Genomic DNA, 25,975 nt, shown 5'->3' on the forward strand with positions numbered 1-25,975 from the left:
GTAGTTACCCGGGTTTGGTTTTATGAGGCACAGCCTGTAAACTGGTTGACTTGGCTGTTTGAGATCTCAGGTTTCACAGTCCCTGGACAATGAAAGCCTGCTCAGGGAGCCAACCGGACTTCAAAGACTCCCTGTTGGATCAATCAGCTCCCTCTGACGTAGGTGCACAGTTCTTGAACATCTACCTCACTCACTGTGACTCCTTCCCCCTCGATTTCATGGTAGATCAACAACAACAATAACAACAAAGCTAAGAGAAAGCATCAATAGCCTTCCTTACTGAGACAGGCCGCGGTGGACTGCCCACTGAATAATGAGAAGTGTTCACAAGGCTTCACCTAGCATTGTAAATTCATTTTTGCTTACAGATCTTTAACTTATGCATTATGGCTTGTTATTTTCTTTTTTAATATTTAAATATTTATTTATTTGTTTATTCATTTAATATCTACGAGTGCTCTGTCTTCAGACACACCAGAAGAGGGAATCAGATCCCGTTACAGATGGTTGTGAGCCACCATGTGGGTGCTAGGAACTGAACTCAGGACTTCTTGAAGAGTATTCAGTGTTCTTCACCACTGAGCCATCTCTCCAGCCCTATGATTTTTTAAATTAACTTTCTGTATGTGAGAAGGTGTGTTCCGATGTCTCGACGTGCTCCTGCTGCTTTGCCTTCACCTCTGTTTTGTTTTTCTTACTTTGTCTTTTTCTAATATTATTATTATTACTATTATTATTAATGCTGGTTTTTATTCTAATAAGAGAAAGAGAGAGAGAGGAAGAAAGGAAGGAAGGAAGGAAGGAAGGAAGGAAGGAAGGGTGTAGATTTGGGTGAGTGGAGAAATAAAGAAGATCTGGGAGAAGATGAGGGAGGGCGAACTATAAACAACATATATTGTGTGAAAGAAATCTATGTTAAATAATAAAAAAGAATAAAGAAAGTTCACATTAGCCTTTTAGGAATAGGAATAAAAGAAAAGTATCTTGATTCGTATACACTGAACTTTATTCGGTGCCTGAGCTCTGGCTGAAAAAAGTTCTAGATAAAACCATCCAAAGAACATTTTCTTTTCTTTCTTTTTTTTTTTTTTTCCGGAGCTGGGGACCAAACCCAGGGCCTTGCGCTCGCTAGGCAAGTGCTCTAACACTGAGCTAAATCCCCAACCCCCAAAGAACATTTTCAATGAGCAATCATTTGTGTGTGGCAGTCGAGTTAAGGCTCTGTGTATGTGCACATATATGTGCATGAACATCTCCCTGTACCTTGGCTCACTGAGATTTTCTGATGAAGCGAAATTTCCCAACCACTCTAAGTGTGAGATGCAGTGCTGCTCTGTTCATCTCTTTCAGCTCTGCTTCTCACAGTCAGTGGACTGTGGACTACAGGTTCATTCACTCACAGGTCTGTAGACTACAGGTTCATTCGCTCACAGGTCTGTGGACTACAGGCTCATTCACTCACAGGTGTGTGGACTACAGGCTCATTCACTCACAGGTCTGTGGACTACAGGCTCATTCACTCACAGGTGTGTGGACTACAGGCTCATTCACTCACAGGTCTGTGGACTACAGGTTCATTCGCTCACAGGTCTGTGGACTACAGGCTCATTCATTCACAGGTCTGTGGACTACAGGCTCATTCACTCACAGGTCTGTGGACTACAGGCTCATTCACTCACAGGTGTGTGGACTACAGGCTCATTCACTCACAGGTCTGTGGACTACAGGCTCATTCACTCACAGGTCTGTGGACTACAGGCTCATTCACTCACAGGTCTGTGGACTAGAGGTTCATTCACTCACTGGTCTGTGGACTATAGGTTCATTCTCTCACAGGTCTGTGGACTACAGGCTCATTCACTCACAGGTCTGTGGACTACAGGTTCATTCGCTCACAGGTCTGGAAATAGCAGTGTGGGCTTCACCATCAGCAATGTGTGCTCCTGGTTTTCTGTCTTAACACTGAGTCATCATACTAACTCATACTGTCACACACATAGAATAGTCCATGTGATTTTGCAGGGTGGAAATAACTAAAGAGTGAAGTAACATAATTGTTTTCACCATCTGGTCCTAAGATCTTATATGGGTACTATTTAATAAGACAATATTTTTCAGAAAGGATTGAATTTTGAAAATATACAAGATGCCTATAATGGTATAACATCAGAATGTGTCCTTTAATTAACATTGAGAAGATCAAAACACAATTATTTTAAAATACCTCCTTTGGATCACTACATTAATTTTCCAACTTATATTTTTTAAATGAATGATATATGTAGCATTTTGACTATATGTATTTGAAACAATAATTAAACAAATAAAGGTAAAGAAACTATCTCTTCAACTTACAGAGTCAAAGTTCTCACAGGATGATAAAAAGTCAACTGGAATACTAAAGCCAGATGTGAAGACGGCACATTTGGATTTATTAGATAAAACAGGAGTTTGACCTATTTTATAATGTATGCCATTCCATTCAGATTTAAAGATCTTTCCCCTTCCTCTACCTTGCTTTCACCTAAGGATCATCTGAGATGATCATTCACAAACAACAATCAGACATTTTGGGTCTATTTACAAACTGGTTTCTAAGTTCTTAACATTTTGGCAATTAAGGAATTTGAATTTTTTATTTCATGACATGAATAATGTACATTCAAAAACCCATTATGACGATTATCTGACGTCCGTTCTTTAGGCCCAGCTAGAAGTGTAGCAACAGTAACAGATACAGCAAAGTCTTTACCTCATCAGCTAAGCCTTGCCTGCGTGGGAGGCTCACCTAACACTCAGCTCCTAGGATGGTTAACAGGAATCTGGTGCACAGCAAATAATGGGACTTAACTGGGTGATCTGCTACAGTACACACCGTCATTCCTTATGAGAAAGTGGGGGTGGTTCTGAAATTTAGGTAGAAGAATCTTAATGTCCCAGAGTCACTCATACCTTGGCAGTTAGGCTGAAGAACCCTTTGGGCTCCACCATCTTCTCCACCACATTGCACTTTGTGCCAGCCGTGCTGTCATACTCGTACACAACCCCGTACTCGAGGTGGACATTGTCCACCGTCAGACTCACATGCTCCTTCTTGCCGTCGATAATGGCCAAGGTGTTGAACTTGTCCATGACATCTGGAATACAATTTTGGTGAAGACAATCCACATTCCTTCCTCCTCATCAAGCAATTTTGAGTCTCTGACTATTTAAATATTTTTATTTTGTTCTATTTTTGACATTGTGTCTTACTATGTAGCCTTGGCTCACCTACAACTCAAGGTTGACCTTGAATCCATAGAGATCCACCTGGCTCTGTCTCCCAAGTGCTGGGGCTAAAGACATGTATCTCTGTGCTCCAAGAGTCTCTGAATATTTTTAAGAATTTTAAAGGCTATCTAAGATAGATATTATAAATGGTATATCTATTTCTGCTAATGCTTTAAAAAAACAAAAATAATTTTAAGAAAAATAAATATTTGACAGACTCAAACGTTGTCATTTTAACATAAAAGGTCTGGTTGATATGTCATTTTGATCAGTGAACTATGTATATACTGACTTCCACCAAGTAAACACTATAGAGAGAACTGCATATTTTAATTAAAGTGGATGTGAGGGGCTTAAGTGAAGGCTTATCAAAGAGAACTTTTTACTCCTGCAGAGAACCTAGGTTCAATTTGCACTATCCATATGATAGCTCATAACCATTTGAGAACCCTCTTATGGCCTCCATGGGCCCAAGCCATATACTTGGTACACATTCATACACATGCAGAAGGACATTTGCCCACACAAAATAAAAAATAAGCAAAAAAGTTATATGTGGATTAAAGTCAAAGACTCTAAAATGGGCTGCCGTCACGGAGAGCTCGTAGGCAGCACCCCACGAGCGAACTTGTACCTCGGGACCACAGGTAAGACCAACTTTTCTGCTGCAAGAGACCTGCCTGGTGAACTCAGGACACACAGAGACAAATTTCCCCTAGGACCGGGCACTTCCTGTGTTTACCGGGAGTCCCAAACTTGCGGATCCCAGCCCGCAGCAGCTCTCTGCTCCCAAACCCCGAGGGAGAGAGATCTCACGCCCTGGTCAGGTGGGCACTCCTGAGGCTGCAGATCGGAAGAGACCACCAACACTGCCCACCCCTGCCCACATCCCTGGCTCAAGAGAAAACTGTATAAGGCCTCTGGGTTCCCGTAGAGGAGGGCCCAAGAGCAGCAGGACCGCTGCGTCTGAGGCACCACCAGAACCTGAAGGGATCTACCGGATAAACAGTTCTCTGCACCCAAATCCCGTGGGAGGGAGAGCTAAGCCCTCAGAGAGGCAGACACACCTGGAAAACCAGAAGAGACTGCACTCTGCACACATTACTGATTCCAGAGGAAAACACCAAATGCCATCTGGACCCTGGTGAACGGAAGCTCCCTAAAAGGGCAGCGCAGATCTTCCTGGTTGCAGCCGCCCCAGAGAGCTAATAAGCAATACCACAGGAGCAAACTTGAGCCTCGGGACCACAGGTAAGACCAACTTTTCTGCTGCAAGTGACCTGCCTGGTGAACTCAAGACACAGGCACACAGGAACAGCTGAAGACCTGTAGAGAGGAAAAACTACACGCCCGGAAGAGGACACTCTGTCCCCATAACTGGCTGAAAGAAAACAGGAAAACAGGTCTACAGCACTCCTGACACACAGGCTTATAGGACAGTCTATCAACTGTCAGAAATACCAGAACAAAGTAACACTAGAGGTAATCTGATGGCGAGAGGCAAGAGCAGGAACCCAAGCAACAGAAACCAAGGCTACATCGCATCATCTGAGCCCAATTCTCCCACCAAAAAAAACACAGAATATCCAAACACACCAGAAAAGCAAGAACTACTTTCAAAATCATATTTGATCAGGATGCTGGAGGACTTCAAGAAAGACGTGAAGAACTCCCTTAGAGAAACACAGGAAAACATTAATAAACAAGTAGAAGCCTACAGAGAGGAATCGCAAAAATCCCTGAAAGAATTCTAGGGAAACATAAATAAAAAAGTAGAAGCCCATAGAGAGGAGACACAAAAATCCCTGAAAGAATTCCAGGAAAACACATTCAAACAGTTGAAGGAATTAAAAATGGAAATAGAAGCAATCAAGAAAGAACACATGGAAACAACCCTGGATATAGAAAACCAAAAGAAGAGACAAGGAGCTGTAGATACGAGCTTCACCAACAGAATACAAGAGATGGAAGACAGAATCTCAGGAGCAGAAGACTCCATAGAAAACATTGACTCAACTGTCAAAGATAATGTAAAGCTGAAAAAGCTACTGGTCCAAAACATACAGGAAATCCAGGACTCAATGAGAAGATCAAACCTAAGGATAATAGGTATAAAAGAGAGTGAAGACTCCCAGCTCAAAGGACCAGTAAAGATCTTCAACAAAACCATAGAAGAAAACTTCCCTAACCTAAAAAAAGAGATACCCATAGGCATACAAGAAGCCTACAGAACTCCAAATAGATTGGACCAGAAAAGAAACACCTCCCATCACAAAATAGTCAAAACACCAAACGCACAAAATAAAGAAAGAATATTAAAAGCAGTAAGGGAAAAAGGTCAAGTAACATATAAAGGCAGACCTATCAGAATCACACCAGACTTCTCGCCAGAAACTATGAAGGCCAGAAGATCCTGGACTGATGTCATACAGACCCTAAGAGAACACAAATGCCAGCCGAGCTTACTGTATCCTGCAAAACTCTCAATTAACATAGATGGAGAAACCAAGATATTCCATGACAAAACCAAATTTACACAATATCTTTCTACAAATCCAGCACTACAAAGGATAATAAATGGTAAAGCCCAACATAAGGAGGCAAGCTATACCCTAGAAGAAGCAAGAAACTAATCGTCTTGGCAACAAAACAAAGAGAATGAAAGCACACAAACATAACCTCACATCCAAATATGAACATAACAGGAAGCAATAATCACTATTCCTTAATGTCTCTCAACATCAATGGCCTCAACTCACCAATAAAAAGAAATAGATTAACAAACTGGATATGCAACGAGGACCCTGCATTCTGCTGCCTACCGGAAACACACCTCAGAGACAAAGACAGACACTACCTCAGAGTGAAAGGCTGGGAAACAACTTTCCAAGCAAATGGTAGGAAGAAGCAAGCTGGAGTAGCCATTCTAATATCAAATGAAGTAAATTTTCAACTAAAAGTCATGAAAAAAGATAAGGAAGGACACTTCATATTCATCAAAGGAAAAATCCACCAAGATGAACTCTCAATCCTAAATATCTATGCCCCAAATACAAGGGCACCTACATACGCAAAAGAAACCTTACTAAAGCTCAAAACACACATTGCACCTCACACAATAATAGTAGGAGATTTCAACACCCCACTCTCATCAATGGACAGATCATGGAAACAGAAATTAAACAGAGACGTAGACAGATTAAGAGGAAGTCATGAGTCAAATGGACTTAACAGATATTTATAGAACATTCTATCCTAAAGCAAAAGAATATACCTTCTTCTCATCTCCTCATGGTACTTAGTACAAAATTGACCATATAATTGGTCAAAAAACGGGCCTCTACAGGTACAGAAAGATAGAAATAATCCCATGCGTGCTATCGGACCACCACGGCCTAAAACTGGTCTTCAATAACAATAAGGGAAGAATGCCCACATATACGTGGAAAATGAACAATGCTCTACTCAATGATAACCTGGTCAAGGAAGAAATAAAGAAAAAATTAAAGACTTTTTAGAATTTAATGAAAATGAAGGTACAACATACCCAAACTTATGGGACACAATGAAAGCTGTGCTAAGAGGAAAACTCATACCGCTGAGTGCCTGCAGAAAGAAACAGGAGAGAGCATATGTCAGCAGCTTGACAGCACACCTAAAAGCTCTAGAACAAAAAGAAGCAAATACACCCAGGAGGAGTAGAAGGCAGGAAATAATCAAACTCAGAGCTGAAATCAACCAAGTAGAAACAATAAGGACCATAGAAAGAATCAACAGAACCAAAAGTTGGTTCTTTGAGAAAATCAACAAGATAGATAAACGCTTAGCCAGACCAACGAGAGGACCCAGAGAGTGTGTCCAAATTAACAAAATCAGAAATGAAAAGGGAGACATAACTACAGATTCAGAGGAAATTCAAAAAATCATCAGATCTTACTATAAAAGCCTATATTCAACAAAACTTGAAAATCTGCAGGAAATGGACAATTTCCTAGACAGATACCAGGTACCGAAGTTAAATCAGGAACAGATAAACCAGTTAAACAACCCCATGACTCCTAAGGAAATAGAAGCAGTCATTAAAGGTCTCCCAACCAAAAAGAGCCCAGGTCCAGACGGATTTAGTGCAGAATTCTATCAGACCTTCATAGAAGACCTCATACCAATATTATCCAAACTATTCCACAAAATTGAAACAGATGGAGCACTACCAAATTCCTTCTATGAAGCCACAATTACTCTTATACCTAAACCACACAAAGAGCCAACAACGAAAGAGAACTTCAGACCAATTTCCCTTATGAATATCGACGCAAAAGTACTCAATAAAATTCTGGCAAACCCAATCCAAGAGCACATCAAAACAATCATCCACCATGATCAAGTAGGCTTCATCCCAGGCATGCAGGGATGGTTTAATATACGGAAAACCATCAACGTGATCCATTATATAAACAAACTGAAAGAACAAAACCACATGATCATTTCACTAGATGCTGAGAAAGCATTTGACAAAATTCAACACCCCTTCATGATAAAAGTCCTGGAAAGAATAGGAATTCAAGGCCCATAACTAAACATAGTAAAAGCCATATACAGCAAACCAGTTGCTAACATTAAACTAAATGGAGAGAAACTTGAAGCAATCCCACTAAAATCAGGGACTAGACAAGGCTGCCCACTCTCTCCCTACTTATTCAATATAGTTCTTGAAGTTCTAGCCAGAGCAATCAGACAACAAAAGGAGGTCAAGGGGATACAGATCAGAAAAGAAGAAGTCAAAATATCACTATTTGCAGATGATATGATAGTATATTTAAGTGATCCCAAAAGTTCCACCAGAGAACTACTAAAGCTGATAAACAACTTCAGCAAAGTGGCTGGGTATAAAATTAACTCATATAAATCAGTAGCCTTCCTCTACACAAAAGAGAAACAAGCCGAGAAAGAAATTAGGGAAACGACACCTTTCATAATAGACCCAAATAATATAAAGTACCTCGGTGTGACTTTAACCAAGCAAGTAAAAGATCTGTACAATAAGAACTACAAGACACTGAAGAAGGAAATTGAAGAAGACCTCAGAAGATGGAAAGATCTCCCATGCTCATGAATTGGCAGGATTAATATAGTAAAAATGGCCATTTTACCAAAAGCGATCTACAGATTCAATGCAATCCCCATCAAAATACCAATCCAATTCTTCAAAGAGTTAGACAGAACAATTTGCAAATTCATCTGGAAAACAAAAAACCCAGGATAGCTAAAACTATCCTCAACAATAAAAGGACTTCAGGGGGAATCACTATCCCTCAACACTATCCCTATGAACTCAAGCAGTATTACAGAGCAATAGTGATAAAAACTGCATGGTATTGGTACAGAGACAGACAGATAGACCAATGGAATAGAATTGAAGACCCAGAAATGAACCCACACACCTATGGTCAATTGATTTTTGACAAAGGAGCCAAAACCATTCAATGGAAAAAAGATAGCATTTTTAGCAAATGGTGCTGGTTCAAGTGAAGGTCAACATGTAGAAGAATGCAGATCGATCCATGCTTATCACCCTGTACAAAGCTTAAGTCCAGGTGGATCAAGGACCCCCACATCAAACCAGATACATTCAAACTAATGGAAGAAAAACTAGGGAAGCATCTGGAACACATGGGCACTGGAAAAAATTTCTTGAACAAAACACCAATGGCTTATGCTCTAAGATCAAGAATCGACAAATGGGATCTCATAAAACTGCAAAGCTTCTGTAAGGCAAAGGACACTGTGGTTAGGACAAAACGGCAACCAACAGATTGGGAAAAGATCTTTACCAATCCTACAACAGATAGAGGCCTTATATCCAAAATATACAAAGAACTCAAGAAGTTAGACTGCAGGGAGACAAATAACCCTATTAAAAAATGGGGTTCAGAGCTAAACAAAGAATTCACAGCTGAGGAATGCCGAATGGCTGAGAAACACCTAAAGAAATGTTCAACATCTTTAGTCATAAGGGAAATGCAAATCAAAACAACCCTGAGATTTCACCTCACACCAGTGAGAATGGATAAGATCAAAAACTCAGGGGACAGCAAATGACGGTGAGGATGCGGAGAAAGAGGAACACTCCTCCATTGTTGGTGGGATTGCAGACTGGTACAACCATTCTGGAAATCAGTCTGGAGGTTCCTCAGAAAATTGGACATTGAACTGCCTGAGGATCCAGCTATACCTCTCTTGGGCATATACCCAAAAGATGCCCCAAGATATAAAAAAGACACGTGCTCCACTATGTTCATCGCAGCCTTATTTATAATAGCCAGAAGCTTGAAAGAACCCAGATGCCCTTCAACAGAGGAATGGATACAGAAAATGTGGTACATCTACACAACGGAATATTACTCAGCTATCAAAAACAACGAGTTTATGAAATTCGTAGGCAAATGGATTGTACTGGAAAATGTCATCCTGACTGAGGTGACCCAATCACAGAAAAACACACATGGTATGCACTCATTGATAAGTGGCTATTAGCCTAAATGCTTGAATTACCCTAGATTCCTAGAACAAATGAAACTCAAGACAGATGATCAAAATGTGAATGCTTCACTCCTTCTTTAAAAGGGGAACAAGAATACCCTTGGCAGGGAATAGAGAGGCAAAGATTAAAACAGAGACTGAAGGAACATCCATTCAGAACCTGCCCCACATGTGGCCCATACATATACAGCCACCCAATTAGACAAGATGGATGAAGCAAAGAAGTGCAGGCCGACAGGAGCCGGATGTAGATCGCTCCTGAGAGACACAGCCAGAATACAGCAAACACAGAGGCGAATGCCAGCAGCAAACCACTGAACTGAGAATAGGACCCCCGTTGAAGGAATCAGAGAAAGAACTGGAAGAGCTTGAAGGGGCTCGAGACCCCATATGTACAACAATGCCAAGCAACCAGAGCTTCCAGGGACTAAGCCACTACCTAAAGACTATACATGGACTGACCCTGGACTCTGACCTCATAAGTAGCAATGAATATCCTAGTAAGAGCACCAGTGGAAGGGGAAGCCCTGGGTCCTGCTAAGATTGAACCCCCAGTGAACTAGACTGTTGGGGGGAGGGCGGCAATGGGGGGAGGATTGGGAGGGGAACACCCATAATGAAGGGGAAGGGGGAGGGAGATGTTTGCCCAGAAACCGGGAAAGGGAATAACACTCGAAATGTATATAAGAAATACTCAAGTTAATAAAAAAAAAAGAAAAAAGGAAAAACATTCTAAAATGGCCTCAAACATGGGATGAAAATATGCTCCAAGAATCAAATAACTCCAAAAAAATCACAAAACAGCTCAGATTTCTAAGGCAGAAAGGAGATGCTATATCATTTTTGTTTTCAGATGCGTGAAGTTTCCCAGACAGCATCTTGGAGAGAGAATTCATGGAAGAAGTCCATCATTGTTCACTAGGCTAAAATTTTCATCTAAAACTTTCAACTATACTCTTTTTAGCATACATTCAAAAGCTAAGGAGTAAATGCCTATAATTTCATAAAAGAAACTAGTATGTGGCCTAATAGTAGATACATACTTGGTAGGAGAAAATAGTTACTTATAACACAAAGTTCACTAAGTCCTATAAGGAAACACACACACACACACACACACACACACACACACACACACACACACACACACGGGAGAGGGGGTAGGGGCTAATGTAGAATACCATTATTTATTATAAAGTAAATAAATCTCCATTTCAATTTCGAACTGTCATATCAACCAATCAAACTTTTGATGTGAACTAGTGCCAACTTATTCCACATGTAGAATAAAAGCCTCAGGACCTAATCCTATTGTGAGCAATAGCATTATATCTTATCATAACAACAGTACTGTTCTAATAAGGTTGAGATAATTCATATAGTACACGTTTTAGATTATGCTAAACATCCTTCAATGGATGAAGAGAAAACCCCTCATGATCAGTGCATACAGATGTCACACAATAAGAGCAAACACAGGTGGTCTGTGACCCTTATTCCCACTAAAGAACATCCTTATAATTGAGAGTTGGGAGAATGGCTCAGTTGGTTGAGTGCTTTCCTCTAGAGCAGGAGCGACCTGAGCTGGATCCCCAGAATCCATAAAAATATGCTGGGTAGAGTTGCACGCATTTGCAATCTCAGCTGAGAAGACAGAAACAGAACCACAGGTCTCTTTGTCCGGCCAACTCAGCCTGATAATTAACCTCAAGAACAATGAGGGACACCGTCTCAATGGATGTGAATGGAGTTCCTGACGATCACACCCAAGATTGCTCTCCACATTCCCCATGCACACCTATGCACTCACACTCACAAGTCCATGCATCGGCACATGCACAAATACCAAATAAGTGAATAAATAAATAAATAAATAAATAAATAAATAAATAGATCCTTTGAATCATCTTGAGTCTGAGTAGTAAGCACAATAGGAAGGCCATACCCCATTTATGTCATGGCAGAGCCAAAGATGGCTTTTATGCTTGCCAGTCAAGTGTTCTACATACCAAGCTATAGCTCTTTTGTTATTCACAATGATATTTTGAAACCAATTGTGAATTGTGGTTAAACATATGAGATAATCCCTAAGATTACTGCAAAATGAGACCCAGGGGATCAATCATATAATTCTTAGCTACAAGTTCAGCTTCCACTCTCTTCTGGATGGGGGGAGGAATAGAAGTTAATTTTAATCACCAACAACCAATAAGTCAACCATATTACATCACAAGACCTCCCCGAAAATACTTACAGTGGTAGAGTCTAAGAGTTTCCAAGGCAGTAAATATATTCATATGCCAGAAGTCAGGGATACCTCAACTCAATGGGGCAGTGTGTTGTACCCCAACTGCCCACCACATTATCTGGCTGCTCAATCAGTGAGACTAAAGAAATTATCCTTCTAGATTTTGAGAATCACTCTACCAAAATATTACATGAAAGAGAAGAGTGCAGAAATCCACTGATGGTAGTACCACTTGGTCTGAAATCAAGGTAGAAACATCTGAAATGGGCATTGACAGAATAGGCATGATGTGGGGCTAACAGTGTGTGCTAACTCCCTGGAAACACAAAAACAGAGATGTAGACATCAGTGCTCTCTGAAGAAGGACAGATATTTACACAGATGATATGTGAAGTGTTGGCCCGAGAATAATTTCCCAACTATTTATTTGGAGGAAATTCATGGTGTAATAAAAGTATCCAGAGATTCCCACCAATAAATATGTTGGAAGGACCCAACAAAAATGTAAGTGAATACAAGGACTTCTGTAGAAATGCTCTGAAAAAAAAAATCAGTCACGGCATTTGACAAGTGCAGGCACAAATACAATAGCCTCAGCTGCCAAAGGTAAAGAAAGCCGCTGAACACAGTTCAAAGAAGGACTACTCCACTGAGAAAAAGGAACAGAAAAAGAAGCAAGAGCCTTACCAAAAGATATACGAGTGTGTATGTGTATATGTGTGAGTATGTTTGTGTGTATGTGTGTATGCGCATGTGTGTACGTGTGAGTGTGAATGTGTGCATGTGTATGTGTGGCACATGCATACGTACTTACCTCTTTTTGTCGAGGTGTGGATATAATAAATATTATTTGAGTCAGGGGTCTATTTTTAAAGAATATTTTATAGACTATCTCAAACCTAGGGCTTCTTATATGTGCCTGACTATATGAAGCAGATCTTATGAAAATGAGGACCTGATCCATGAGACCCGGGGTGGAAGTAGAGAGTCAGCATTTCTACCTAGCTTTCAGGGAAGCTTACTATAGATGAGCCATATAGGAACAATAACATCTAAATGACATTCATCTCCAAGAAGGAAATTCTAGTTTGGATTCCCTGCCCCCAGCCCACCTCTCCATGACTTAACTCACATACCAGACCCTTGACCTGAACAAGTTTAATTTCTTCTTCCCGAATGACGGTAACAGGTAACTGGTGAGACTTTCTGTTTTGATGATTAAATGAGAAAGTCTAGGGAAACACTGAAAGGATCCTACTACAGAGCGGGATGCACGCATGTAGTCCCATCCTTTAGGGCACAAAGGCAAGAAGATTATCACATATTCTGGACCAGTCTGGGTCATATAGTAGATGAAACCTGCCTCCAAGAAAAATAAAAATAAAGAACCTACAAAATAGAATATGGTGTCACATGTCAACCCTATCTCAACTATATAAGTTGAGATATAGAATGAAATGACATATAAATGTGATAACAAGTTACGGCTCAAAAATATAAGACCTCAGTACTTGGGAACAGGCACGGGCTCTCTGGAAAAGAATGGCATATGCACATGAAGAAATAAAAAGGTACCTACCTTCTACTTTGCAGTCAAAAACATCCCCAGCCTCGTCTCCAGGGGGCTTTGAGTGGGACTTCTGAATGTCTTCCTGAGCACTTTCAAGACTATCATAGACCCACTGTATGGAATCTTGCTGGAGGGAAGGGATGGGAAGGGAGAAACCTCAGAGGTACTGCATAGGTGCAAGATTATGTATTAGTTTCATAACCACTAATAACATACTAATGGGCATCAATGTCAGAAAGAAGCGTAAGCATCATGCTTGTTTACTTTTCTGGTTTAACAGTAATAAAATTTCCAGAAGAAATAAAATATCAGAAAGGACAGCCAATGGCAATTTAACACTTCAACTTTTTCTATCTTAAATCATCTTCAGGAGATGTGTTCTACATACTTACACTAAAGACTACTCTTTCAAATAGGATGCAGTTCTAAAATGTCTTATTCAACTGCCTCAAGTATATCTTTAGTGAAGTTATAAATTATACCTTTAAATATGCAAATGCTAATGGGCAATCATTTGCTGCACCAATTACCTACAATTATACATACCATTTTAAGGTCCTAACAGACACATAGATTTCAATATATTAATGGTATTTATGAATCAAACCAAGCTGAAAACTGGAAGAACATCTTTCACTGTACTGAATTTCCACGTCATGTAACATCCTTTCATGTAAGACATAACTCACCCTGTATTTTAATTGGAACAGCAGTTCAATCCTTATTTAGAGAAAAAAAGACAGATGGGATGATCTCCAAATAAACGCTTCAAGGGTTACATGACTTTAAGGTTTACAAATAAGGTAATAAATCAAATTGAACTGAATTATTTAAGCGTGATATAATGCACAGCACCCATTTTTATCTGAATCAACTCCACAACTGTGTCTAGCTAGTGTGTTGCTATAAATCACTAAAATGAGAGCTAGCTTTGTGGATGTGATAGAACTCAGGAGTAGGGACATGCTTAACATTCCTGAGGGTGTAGACTCAGTCTCCAGCACCACACACATAAAACCATGCCAGTTGGCCATTCTCAATGAACCACTATGGGTACACAGTATCCTAGCATTCGTTTAGGTCCTTCTCACCCTGATCCTGCCTTAGCTCTATGACTCGATTTGCCCAGCGGTTTAGTAGTAGCTAGAATCATCTAGGAGGAAGGTTTATAGGAGGTAACATTCCCTTCCTAATATTTTGGTACTATGTACAAAGAAAAATCCTGTAAGAGCTCAGGGGTACAGCTGGGCACAGACATCTCAGTGCCAAAAAGAAGAGATCCAGGTCCCTATGTGGGTCCCCATGAAGTCAGGTATACCAGCAGTTTCAGAAGAACCACCTATAGACAGCTCAGAGGAAGACAGTGTTTCCCTATGTTACCTGGTTTGGAGTCCCCTATAACATGTCAAAGGGTACCTGTCAGGGCATGGTACTCAGTGCATTCATTGTTTCTTTTAATGATTTCTTGATCATGACTTCTCCAAGGAGAGAGGTGGGGAAATGGAAAAGAACCAAAACTCAGGTGGATCAGTTGGTTTACTTAGTAAAATCCTGATAGAAGAAGGAGAAGAAGGAGTCTTCTGATTATTTCAGAAGACTCTCAAGGTGGAGGTCACATTCACTTGTACAATTCAACAGATAGTTACTGATCCAGAGTTATGCATATAACTTCTGATTTTCTATTTCAGTTCTGACCCTATTAGTAAGTAAGCAGTAAATCTCAGCTCTACCTCTGTGGAGTTAGTGTTTTACATACTGTCAGCCCTAGTTTCAAAAAAATAGCCATATATCCTCCCAGTTTGTACCGTCAGATCTCAAAAGCAAGAGGATTTCATCACACAGAGTAAGGAAAACACATGGCCCTCCCCTTAAAGGTTCCTGATGCTTCCAGTTGGATAACCTGAGACTCCACTCAACCAGGCCAATATTCATTTTTTTCCAGATAACAATAGAATTTGATTATATTAGGATCCAACTTCATTTTCTGATAGTATTTAACAAATCAAAGGATAGCACCTAAAAATTTAAATACAGGCCACGTATATTCTGGTATTTTCTTTTAAAGCTAAATCCATTTACCCAATAACTATATCTAAAAATTAATTCTATAAAGTCTAGACTTTCTCATAGATTTGTTACAAAGAGTACATTTATATACTCTTGATCACTATATATTCTAAAGTATCTCATTCTAAGAAATCTACATTTCATAGCTGTAGATCTAATATTGATAAACCCTTATGAATAAAAGAGACTGAGGGAGGAGCTTGTCTTGTTTGCATGTGGCCCTGGGTTCAACACCTAGGACCAATTGGATTTGAAAGAGAAAGAGGGAAAGAAGAAGAAAGGTGCCTCAGAATATGTTTTGAATAAGTGATAAGACCAAAAGAATAAAATGTAATGACAAAATACAACTATTTCAACACAGCCAGCACTTAAGAATTAAATAACAAGATAAGAGCATCATAATAAAATTCACAGTGCTGTGTTCAGACCGGGAGAAAATTGGGAACCAAAGCTTCCCTTGAATGAGTCCACGCCACTGTTAAGGATTCCATGCAGTGTTCACTGAAATCTAATGTCATCTGTACCTTCATGGGCCGCTTGTATTTGCGGCAGGCGGTGACATGTGCAATGACACTGGCATGTGTCTCCTTGCTGACGTTGATTCCATTTACTTTGATAATACACTGTCCTGGATGAAGGCCAGCTGCTGCAGCCACAGTACCTTTAAATAGAAACGGGAAAAATTGTCAAAATCAGATGTCAGCACAAGGATTCACCTGTATCACATACGGAACAATGGAAACAATTTTAAGCATGACAATGCATAACGAAAATGTTCCTGATGAAGCCCCTTCTGACAGCAATGCCCCTCAGTCCTTCTAGTTCTTTACCCATGATCCAGACTGTGATTGATAGACTGGTCCACTGCCTCCGCAAGGATTATTTGGAAGAAATAACACATAGTGACATTGCCTTTCTTATCTCTAGTCAGTCTAACTTTCTAAATATTTAGTAAAACAAAAGTCTGAAAGACCAAAAGCATGAACTTTACTTAGTTTACTAGGATCCATGGATACTAAAATAATATTACTTTTGTTTTGCAAAAGCAAACAATTTAATGTGCATATAAAATGAATCCTTTAAAAATCTTGCAGGTATTTTGTTTCTGTGTGGGTGGTGCATGTTGATGTGAGCATAGACAAGTGTATAGCTGTGCCCGTGTTTGTGTGTGCATGTGCATGTGTGTGTGTGTGTGTGTGTCTGCATGAGCATGCATGTGTGTGTCTGTGCATGCGTATGTGTGTGTCTGCACGTGCGTGCATGTGTGTGTCTGTGCATGCGTGTGTGTGTGTGTGTGTGTGTGTGTGTGTGTGTGTGTGTGTGCGCGCGCGCACGCGCGCTCATGCACATGCTTGCATACACAGACCTGAGCATTTCTTAGATTACCTTTCACTGTACTTTTTCAGTCAGGCTTTACCACTCATCCTGGAGTTAAATTACTAGCTAGACTGGGCCCAGGACTCTTCCGTGCCTCCCCAGTGTTGGATTATATCGGTGCACTGCAGATATTAGCTTTTTTTAATGTGAGCTCTGGAAATTCAAATGCTGGTCTAACAGCAGTTCAAGAACTTCAATTGAATCATCTCTTTAGCCCACATAAAGCAATTCTTAATTTAAAAAAAGTCAAGTCAATTAGCATCATGACTGGTTGCTTGAAAATAAATGGAAGTTTGGGAGCCGGAGAACGTGTGAACAACAGATCTAAGCAGTTATCAGTCATCAGTCACTTTGTGTGCATAAGTACATACATCTGTACCTATGGAAAGGTACCTGTGCAAATACATAAGTGGCATGTCCTAACTGAAGACTTAAGATTTTCCAACCATTGATATTAGAGTCTGACAAGTACTGTTAATGGATTTCACACACACACACACACACACACACACACACACACACACACACAATATACCAATGTCCACAAGACTTAATGTACAATAGAAAAGATTTCCCCTTCAAGCAATTTACCCATAAAGGAATCATTTTTAAACTTTTATATTTAAAACACCTTTTACTCTCTGTTCAGTCCCCTCTAATGTTCATTCTTAAAAATGGTTTTCCTACACTGAATTGAGCCTTAGGAAGGGAAGAATATTTCAGCAGCAAATAATGCTTTAAGTCAGAAAATCACTCAGCCATGTGGACACACAAGCAGTAGTGTTTGTGTGCAAGCTTAGAGTTAGTGGGAGATTAGGGGGAGCATGGACTGAGACTTGATCTGGGGGCAGAGGAGCAGATGAGACAGACTGGAGTGGCAGAGTGAACCCCTCTCCCTGGAGTCCTAGCTGCCTGGAGTAAAGTCCCTGGAGTTTGAACTTTATTATACTTGGAGGATACTGAGGGACATATATGTCTTACAGCCTGGGTGTCTGGGAGGCAAGAAAGAAGTGCATCTTGGGAAACATAAGGCAAGTATGAGAAGGAGAAAGAGCTAGCAGAGCAGGAACCTGTAAAAGGCTTCTGGGGACAGAGCTGGCATCAGGACATGCAGTTCTGTGAGTCGGGCAGACTGCAGGGAAGATGTGTTGTGGTGTCTCACTTGGTTGCTTTCCCTCCAGCTATTCTGAAAAAGGAGCTAGGAAAGCGCTTAGATTGAGTCAAGGCTGAACTCTAGTGGCCTGCAAGCAGCAGTACCAGCAAGAATGACTGCAGTGACCCTTTCTTGTTGCATAATTTGATAATGAATCACCATTGGGATTTTTAAAAAAAGTCTGAGAGGAAAAACACAAGGGAACACCTTAATCCCAGTCTTTCCCATTTAAGAAACAAAAAGCATGAACCCAGTGGCCACCCACTCAAAAGACAGTGATGGGACCACAGCTCTATACATTTAGGCTTGCAGTGACTGTGCCTAAGTATGAGACAAACTTCCCTTATAGGGTAGTGAAAACAGAAGCTATATGTGATAGCTCAGAGAATGTCTGTTCCACAGCGTTTATCCATCCACTGTGGAAGCCTAAGTGGAAAGTTACTTCTTTTGAAAGAACATTTACTTTTTAGTCATACACACATTGGTTGATTTTATAGTATAAATCTGGTTCTGATAAGAACACCCTTTCAAAATGTCTCTGCTTCATGCTTGAGTGATCACACTAGGATGTTTTAAATGTCTACAAACAGCCACCTTCGCCATATTACGTAAACGTGAGACCTCCTGTGTTCACAAACACCCTTCTTGCTCCCGCAGCCAGGCCGATTGTTCTGTGCAGCACATGGAATCTCTCCACCCTTTAGTGGTGTCAAGATAAAATAAAAGTACATATCACAAGAACCTTTTCTTATTTGCCCTTCAAATAATTTCAAAAAATTAAGCAGGCTTTTAATCATTAAAATTGTTTGCTTTGGAATGAATTTCGTGATGAGATTTTTTTTTCTGAGAATTCAAAGGAAAAAGTTGAATGAAATATATAACAAGATTACCATCAAAGCCTGACCTCTCTACAAAACTTGAAAACTCTCCTTTTTAAATTATTGAACAAAGACCCCAAATTTATTTGATGCCAAGAAAAACACAACTTGATAACCTTAAAATCATTGTTAATTTAAACTAGACAAAAAAAGTTATGATTGAGGTTGTCATTCTTCAATCAGATTTGTAACAACAATAATATAATTAAGAATTTGGGGGCCTATTCATTTATTTGTTCACAGGGTTTTGTGTATGCATCTATGCATGTGTGCCCATGCATGTATGTGTTTGTACATATGTATGCACATGTGGAGGGCCAGGATTGTGTATTTCCTAGAACACTGCACCTCAGGATTTAAGCTAGATTTCTCACTGAACCTGAAATTTGCCTTTGGACTGTATTAGACACTGAGCAAGCCAGGGGATTTTCCAGTTTCTGTGTCCCCAGAGCTGCGATTAGAGTTAGGAGCAAGCACACAAAGTCTGTTTTGTATTTCGTTTTTAATGTAACAGTTGGAGATCAAAACTCACAATCTCATGTTCGTGGGGTGAGTACTTCACCTACTGAGCCATCTCTCCAATCTCCCTTTTGTTTTTATTTTTTTTGTTCTGTTTTTTGGTTTTTGGTTTTCTGTTGTTTTGTTTTGTTTTTTTTTCTTTTGTTTTGTTTCGTTTTGTTTTTGAGAAAGGTCTCACTCTTGCCTGAGCTAGCCTTGAATTTGAATCAGTCCTTCCTGCCTTGGCTTTCCTAAGTGCTAGACATGTAGAAGTATGCCAGGGCACACAAGTTGAAGTTTTGAGGTTTTATTTTGATGTATTATTTCCAGAATATCCTTTGCGAGAGTTATGTCAGTGAAAGGGAACCATTGCTAGCACTTTGAGGACAGGGATAGGGGACAGGCCAAAGGACTAAAGCAAGGGCTGAGTGGCTGAAGCACTTCCCACGCAGTGACAAAGGACGTCTCACCTCTTCCCACAGCATGTACAACTGAAGGACCAAAGCCTCTGATCTGGAAACCAAGCCCATCTGCAGAATCTGGGATCTTAACGGTCCTAAAAGTAACCAGAAAATAAGGTGAGACAAATGTAAATCGGTTCCTGGGTACTCTACACCTCGGCTCATTTCAGCGAGGCACGCGTCCTGAGATGGACAGCCGGAGTTCTGCTTTGGGGGCAGCAGCTCCTCCAGCTGAGATGCTCAGGGTCCTCAACAGGAAGTAAGTAGAATGGCGGTGGTGGACTCCAGATGGTCTCCCCAGCTCAGGCCCCCAAAACAGGATGTGAAGAACAATATGTGGCAGAGGCCACTCCAGCTAGGTCAGCTTAGACAACTGCACTGAAACGTCCTCACCAAGGAGCATGCGCAGTACTGTTCACCTTTCCCCTACTGGACTTTTCAACCTCCTAGGCACTGAAGTCTCTCATGCATGGTCTTGCGTTTTATTCATCTACTTATATCAAGTACAATTTTATATGAGAGGGGAAGCTCTTTGCTAGGTTGCCCCCATTGTTAGAAATGCCCCCCGGAGAGAGGGGGCAGGAGAGGGGAGTATTAGTAATAACATGTGGAAGAGAAATCTAAGCCCCCACCCACGTGGCCAGCAGAGTTTTTGCTCAGTTCAGACTGCTCTGTACTAGAGCGCATTCTTCACTCCCCATTTGTCCTAACTGAACCTTCCCCTGCTTGATCTATTACTGTTTCCCGGATGAATTCTTAATCCAGGAGCCTAAGAGGGGAGACCGCTGCTGGGGTCTAGATCAGAAAAAAAAACTGGAAAGCTGGAGAGGGTCTACCTGGAGAATGCCACTGAATGAGAAGCCGGTGGAGGTAACACTGGTCATTGTCTAAGCAAAAGCTAGACATGGAACAGGGCTGCCATAACATATCCACAATCTCTTACATGGATGCGCTGTGTGTGAAGAGCAGGCTATGTGGGCACTGAACCAGCTCTGCATCCTTATTCTGATACATTGTAGCTGGGATTCTGATACATTGTAGCTGGGTAACCGTGGGTTTGGACTAGCTCCTGTTGGAAAACGTACTACAGAAACTGTTGGAGGTTATCACGGGTAAACTTTTTTTTTGTAATATGCTGTTGAAAATTAAAGAGCAGTTTCTATTCTAGTTAAATTCTGTTGCTAGCATCAAAACATGCCCAAAAGCAAGCTGTAGGGGCCTTTACTTCATCTTACAGGTTCCTGCCAATCATCAAGGGAAACTCTGGCAAAGGCCAAGGCAGGAACGGAAGCAGAGACCATAGGACAGTACGGCTTAGAGGCTAACTTTCTGCTTCTCAGCTAGCTTCCCTACGCAGGCCAGACACAAGAGCCAAGGAGTGGCCCAGCTAACCCAGGGCGAGGCCATCTTCCATCCATTAGCAGTCAGGAAAATGGCCCCACAGACAAGGCAGTAGAACAATCTGATGAAGCCAGTTCCTCAGCTAAGTTTTCCCCTCCTCAGGTGTGTCGAGCTGATGTCCAAGATTAGCCACTACAGGTAATAAACTGCCCTGAAAGATGCTGAGCTAGACAGATGCTCAAGAGAAAAAGAAGCATTCTTTATGGACTTATCATTACAAAAAGGAAATGGGTAACTAATAATATAAACAAAGCACGCAGTACATTTCTACCATCGCAAACATCACCAGAGGACCAACAAGGACAAGTTATAGGGGACAGAGCTGCCTGACACTGTATCATGGTATCAGGAATTTGATTCACTTCTGCATTGCTGTAATACAGCTCTGGAAGAATAAGACATTTAAAAGGTAAAACCCGAGTAAGAGAAGCACCGCCCATGGAACCCGCACCAAAATGAATTTGAGGAGGAGGAGAATAAGAGATGGTTGTCATGGCACACTGGAAGGGATGTGCTGTTCGTCCCCAACAATGGAGCCCATTCCATGGGAGGAAGCCAGGGATCGGAGAGCAAACCCGAAGAGCAGAGCACTCTAGAGAGGATGGAGCATCCTTATGTGAAGGTAAGTGCCATACACTGAAGCAGAGAGCAGGACAAACTGGACGCAGAGCAGTACATTTTGCTGGATGGCCCTGCCTGCCCGAGTACCGACTGTGTTCTGAAAAGGATAAACCGCTTATAAAAGAAATCTAAGCAGCCCTTCACAGACACACTGAAGATAGGCTTATCTATCGGAGGCAGCTCACAGAAGACCCTGTGCCTGGAACAGTCTAGAAAACTACAAGTTACATTTAGGTCAGCAGGCAGTGCCCGACCCTGAAGTCTCTGATGTAACCCAGGCAAGCAATCAGTGATAAAAATGCAAAGTCCCCATCCAGTGGCAGTTTGAAAGCACTATTTATTATAAATGACGCTATAGACCATAGCTTGATTTGCATATATGTATGACAGGGGTCAGAGAAACAGCACATCCCTTATCTTTAATTAAATGTTTTCTGAGGTACAGGTCTGTATCCATTTCATTTGAACGGGAAACCCTTATTATTACCTGTCAAAGAGACATGTCATTTCATTAAAATTAAAGTGAACTAAGGCGAGAGGGGAATGAATACAAGAGCTGGTGAGGATGAAACAGAGAGTGGCTGCCGGCTTCTGTGTATGCTGTAGGCAAAGTCACTTAGCCCGGACTACCTCACAGCTTCCAAACGGGTGCTTGATTACTTGTAGGCTGTTTGTCCTTCTCAGCAGCCTCTCAGCGCTTTCTCAGTAAGGTCTGCCCATCTAACTCGGCTGTGTGAGGCTGACTTCTACTCTTCAAGAAGATTTCTATCCATTTAAAAAACTGTGTATACAACACCATGAAATCCATTTTAGGGAAAAACTTGGAATTCTTCTAATTAAATATGATTAAACTCAAATAAAAACATGACCTTTGGAGATCATGCTTTTCCAATGGGAAAACCATATTGCCTGTTAAAATAATTAATAAAAGTATACATGAGGAATGTTCTATTTCTGGTAGAAAATAAATATGTGAAATCGGCTACTGCAAAGCCTTTTGGAGAAATTCCTTGATGTTATCAAGTGTAAAACACGGCTGGAATGAAAGGAAAATTCTGTTGTATTTACTTCTTATATTTTTATCTTTTCCTCTCCACAGGTTACTACTTAAATTACAAAAAATAAAAAATAAGTAAAAAGAAGAAAAAGAAAGAAAGAAAGAAAAGAATAACCCATCCAAGGCTTCCGCAGTTTGTCCTGAGGCCTCATGCTCTCTGGGCCTGATCTAAAGATGCTCCCCAGCCCAGGTGGCCTGGGAAGCCTGAGAAGGAGAAAGCACGATTTAAGACAAAATGAACTGTTTGGAGACATGGAAATATCACTGCCTCTCTGTCCCCTCCAACTCCTCTTTATATTAAGTGAGAATCACTCACTCGGGTAAACATTGCAGTTGATCTGTCTGCACCAGGGCACACGCAGCCCGCTGGAGGTACTTCATGGCCTTTCTGATAAGTTACCTGTCAGAGCAGAAAATCCACCTAGGAGAAAAGCCCGTACTGTCCTCCTTATACTCAGGTCAAATTATGAACGAAAATATCAAGGAAACCCTAAGACACTGTACTGGGTGGGGAATGCTAAATGTCCTGGGGGAAGTGAGTGGTTCCTGAGAGATCTGGCCTAGTTGATGATGTCAGATCTTGATGGACTCACAATGTTCTGGATTACTGGAGGTGATGAAAGGGGAGCAAGTTTATGGAGTTGAGTGGTTAAAGGCTGTATCTTCTCCTGAATGCTTCCTGTCTTTCTGTTTCGCTGTTTTCAGGGTCCCATCAGGTCACCACAAACTCCCACCACCATCATGTTGTGGCCTAGTACACAGAGCCAAGCAACTCTGAACTGAGTCCTCTGAAACCAGGAGCTGAAATAAATCTTTCTCCTTTGAGCTGCTCATGTCATCTATTTGCCACAGAGAGACAAACTAATGAATTCAGCCTTATTAGGCAGGGAGATGTCAGTAGACACATAGGAAATGAATCATTATAACTGGAGTGTTTCAAAGTCTTGAAAAAACTGCCAACTCTTTAATAATCAGCAACTTAGACCAAAGGAAAACTAGTAATCTATGCAGCTTAGAAAGTCACTTTCAAATGGAAATGTTAGGAATGTGAGTATTCTTGTGGCCTCAACTATTATAAGTGACCATACCTATTTATTGCTAAGGCACACTGCCGTGTCTGAGAACATGTCTGCTGCTCACAGTAGGATGTTGAAAGTTTCTACCAGCAATTAGTGGGTAGATTAGCTTGGGATGCCAGGACACAGCCCACAGCATGCAAAGTGCCTACTAGAGTTTGGAGTTATGAGACTTATTTTACACTTTCCTTAATGGAAACCAGCATAACTGTCTAAAGACAATATACCACCAATTAATAAATGTTGTAACTTACAGGAGGATTTCCCATAATACCACTCTAGCTTATTTATATTGTCTCTTTAAAAAAGAACATAACTTTTTCTTTAATACATGTGAATGGTTTAAGGATTCAATATAAAGAGAATATTAGGGGAAGTCATATATTTCAAGTATATTAAAAGAAAACGTGAGTATGTAATCTTTTAAATATTTGTTCATTTATTTATTCTGTGTGTGTGTGTGTGTGTGTGTGTGTGCACTCACGTGTGTAGTCAAAGGACAATTTTCAGGAGTCTACATTGCACAACAACACTTAGGGAATGACGGGAAAACATGGCCGGGACTCGGACAGCTCAGGACTTGTTTCCATCTATTTAGTCTTTAAGTCATTGGCTATATGTTCTATCAATTATTGAAATGTCCATGTAAGCAGATCAGTTACTGTAAGGGTAAATCCAGTGGCCACGGGGCATATACTTATATTCACTAATAATTGTTTCAAATACCTCTCTACTCCTTCCTAAGATATTTTATAGCTTTTAAATGCCTTAAATGTGTGAGGACACAGGCAACTAAGATAACCTTCCCTAAACAGGGCTAGATAAACAAGGAAAAATAAGCTATAATTGTACATAGAGAGAAGACACTGAAGTGATTCTTTGCTGCCCTCTCGCCTAGTGCTTCCTGTGAGAAACTATATTAACAAGCCACACTTATGCTTTCGGGCCACTTAGTGTATTACGTTATGAGCTAAAGCACCCGTGACCATTAATGACTTAGCATTGTCAGACAGGGATGTTCTAGGGAGAATCCAGCCCATTAAAATGCACTCATACTCAAGAACAATGTAAGTATGATACATCTACCTAGCCCTGAGTGTGTGTGCTATAAAATACTCTACATATAAAAGTATTTTAAAGTCAACAAGGATACCAGCTATGGTCATAACAGTTTCCTAAATTATTAAAATAAAAGTCATTTTAAGTGACATCCTTCATATTCATCTTAAAATTAATAATGTTGCTTGTTCTAACTGAAAGAAACTTTAAATAGGAATTGAGGCGTAGCTCATTCACATGTTCTGTTAAATACTTTGCATATATGTCATCTCAACCAGCTGATGACTAATCTGAGAAAGAAATACCAGGTCACTAATAGAAACAAATTAGAGAATAAAAGCCAATGAACTGTATGGACATCAATTGTTTTAGCTAAAGACACTGCCGTAGAGCATGGCCCTAGTCCATATGTGCATGATTATATCATATATCAATACTCTGATAAACAGCAATTGGTTTCTAAACAGTAGTAGCTGTTTAAATGTGGTAAAATTTGAAGAAAAATTAGTTCCTCTAAAGAAATGTGTACTTTGAATTTTTCATAATGAATATTGTTACATTTCATATGTTGAACCCAAAAGGCCCATGTGTTGAACAGTCTCATGATGGTAGCATTATCTAAAGATGACCGAATCATGATTTCCTCCCTTGGCTGACCCATGAATTGAGTTCATAGATGTTGGGCTAATAGTAACTGTG

At 40.5% G+C, this 25,975-nt stretch overlaps 1 protein-coding gene and 1 long non-coding RNA gene across 2 annotated transcripts in view; one reads left to right on the forward strand and one right to left on the reverse strand.

Moving 5' to 3' along the window:
* The window catches only part of Prex2 (phosphatidylinositol-3,4,5-trisphosphate-dependent Rac exchange factor 2), a 319,598-nt gene that overhangs the window by 158,551 nt on the left and 135,072 nt on the right, over positions 1–25,975 (reverse strand). Inside the window, 4 exon segments of the mRNA NM_001393795.1 lie at positions 2,953–3,137; positions 13,638–13,755; positions 16,220–16,356; positions 20,072–20,157. Coding sequence (NP_001380724.1) covers positions 2,953–3,137; positions 13,638–13,755; positions 16,220–16,356; positions 20,072–20,157 — 526 coding nt within the window.
* LOC148005633 (uncharacterized) lies at positions 439–3,139 on the forward strand. Its single transcript, XR_015620616.1, has 2 exons — positions 439–1,402; positions 1,465–3,139. It is a non-coding gene; the product is annotated as an uncharacterized LOC148005633 (long non-coding RNA).

Source organism: Rattus norvegicus, chromosome 5 (assembly GCF_021556685.1).
Source record: "Rattus norvegicus strain SHRSP/BbbUtx chromosome 5, alternate assembly SHRSP_T2T, whole genome shotgun sequence".
NCBI classification, from domain to species: Eukaryota; Metazoa; Chordata; class Mammalia; order Rodentia; family Muridae; genus Rattus; species Rattus norvegicus.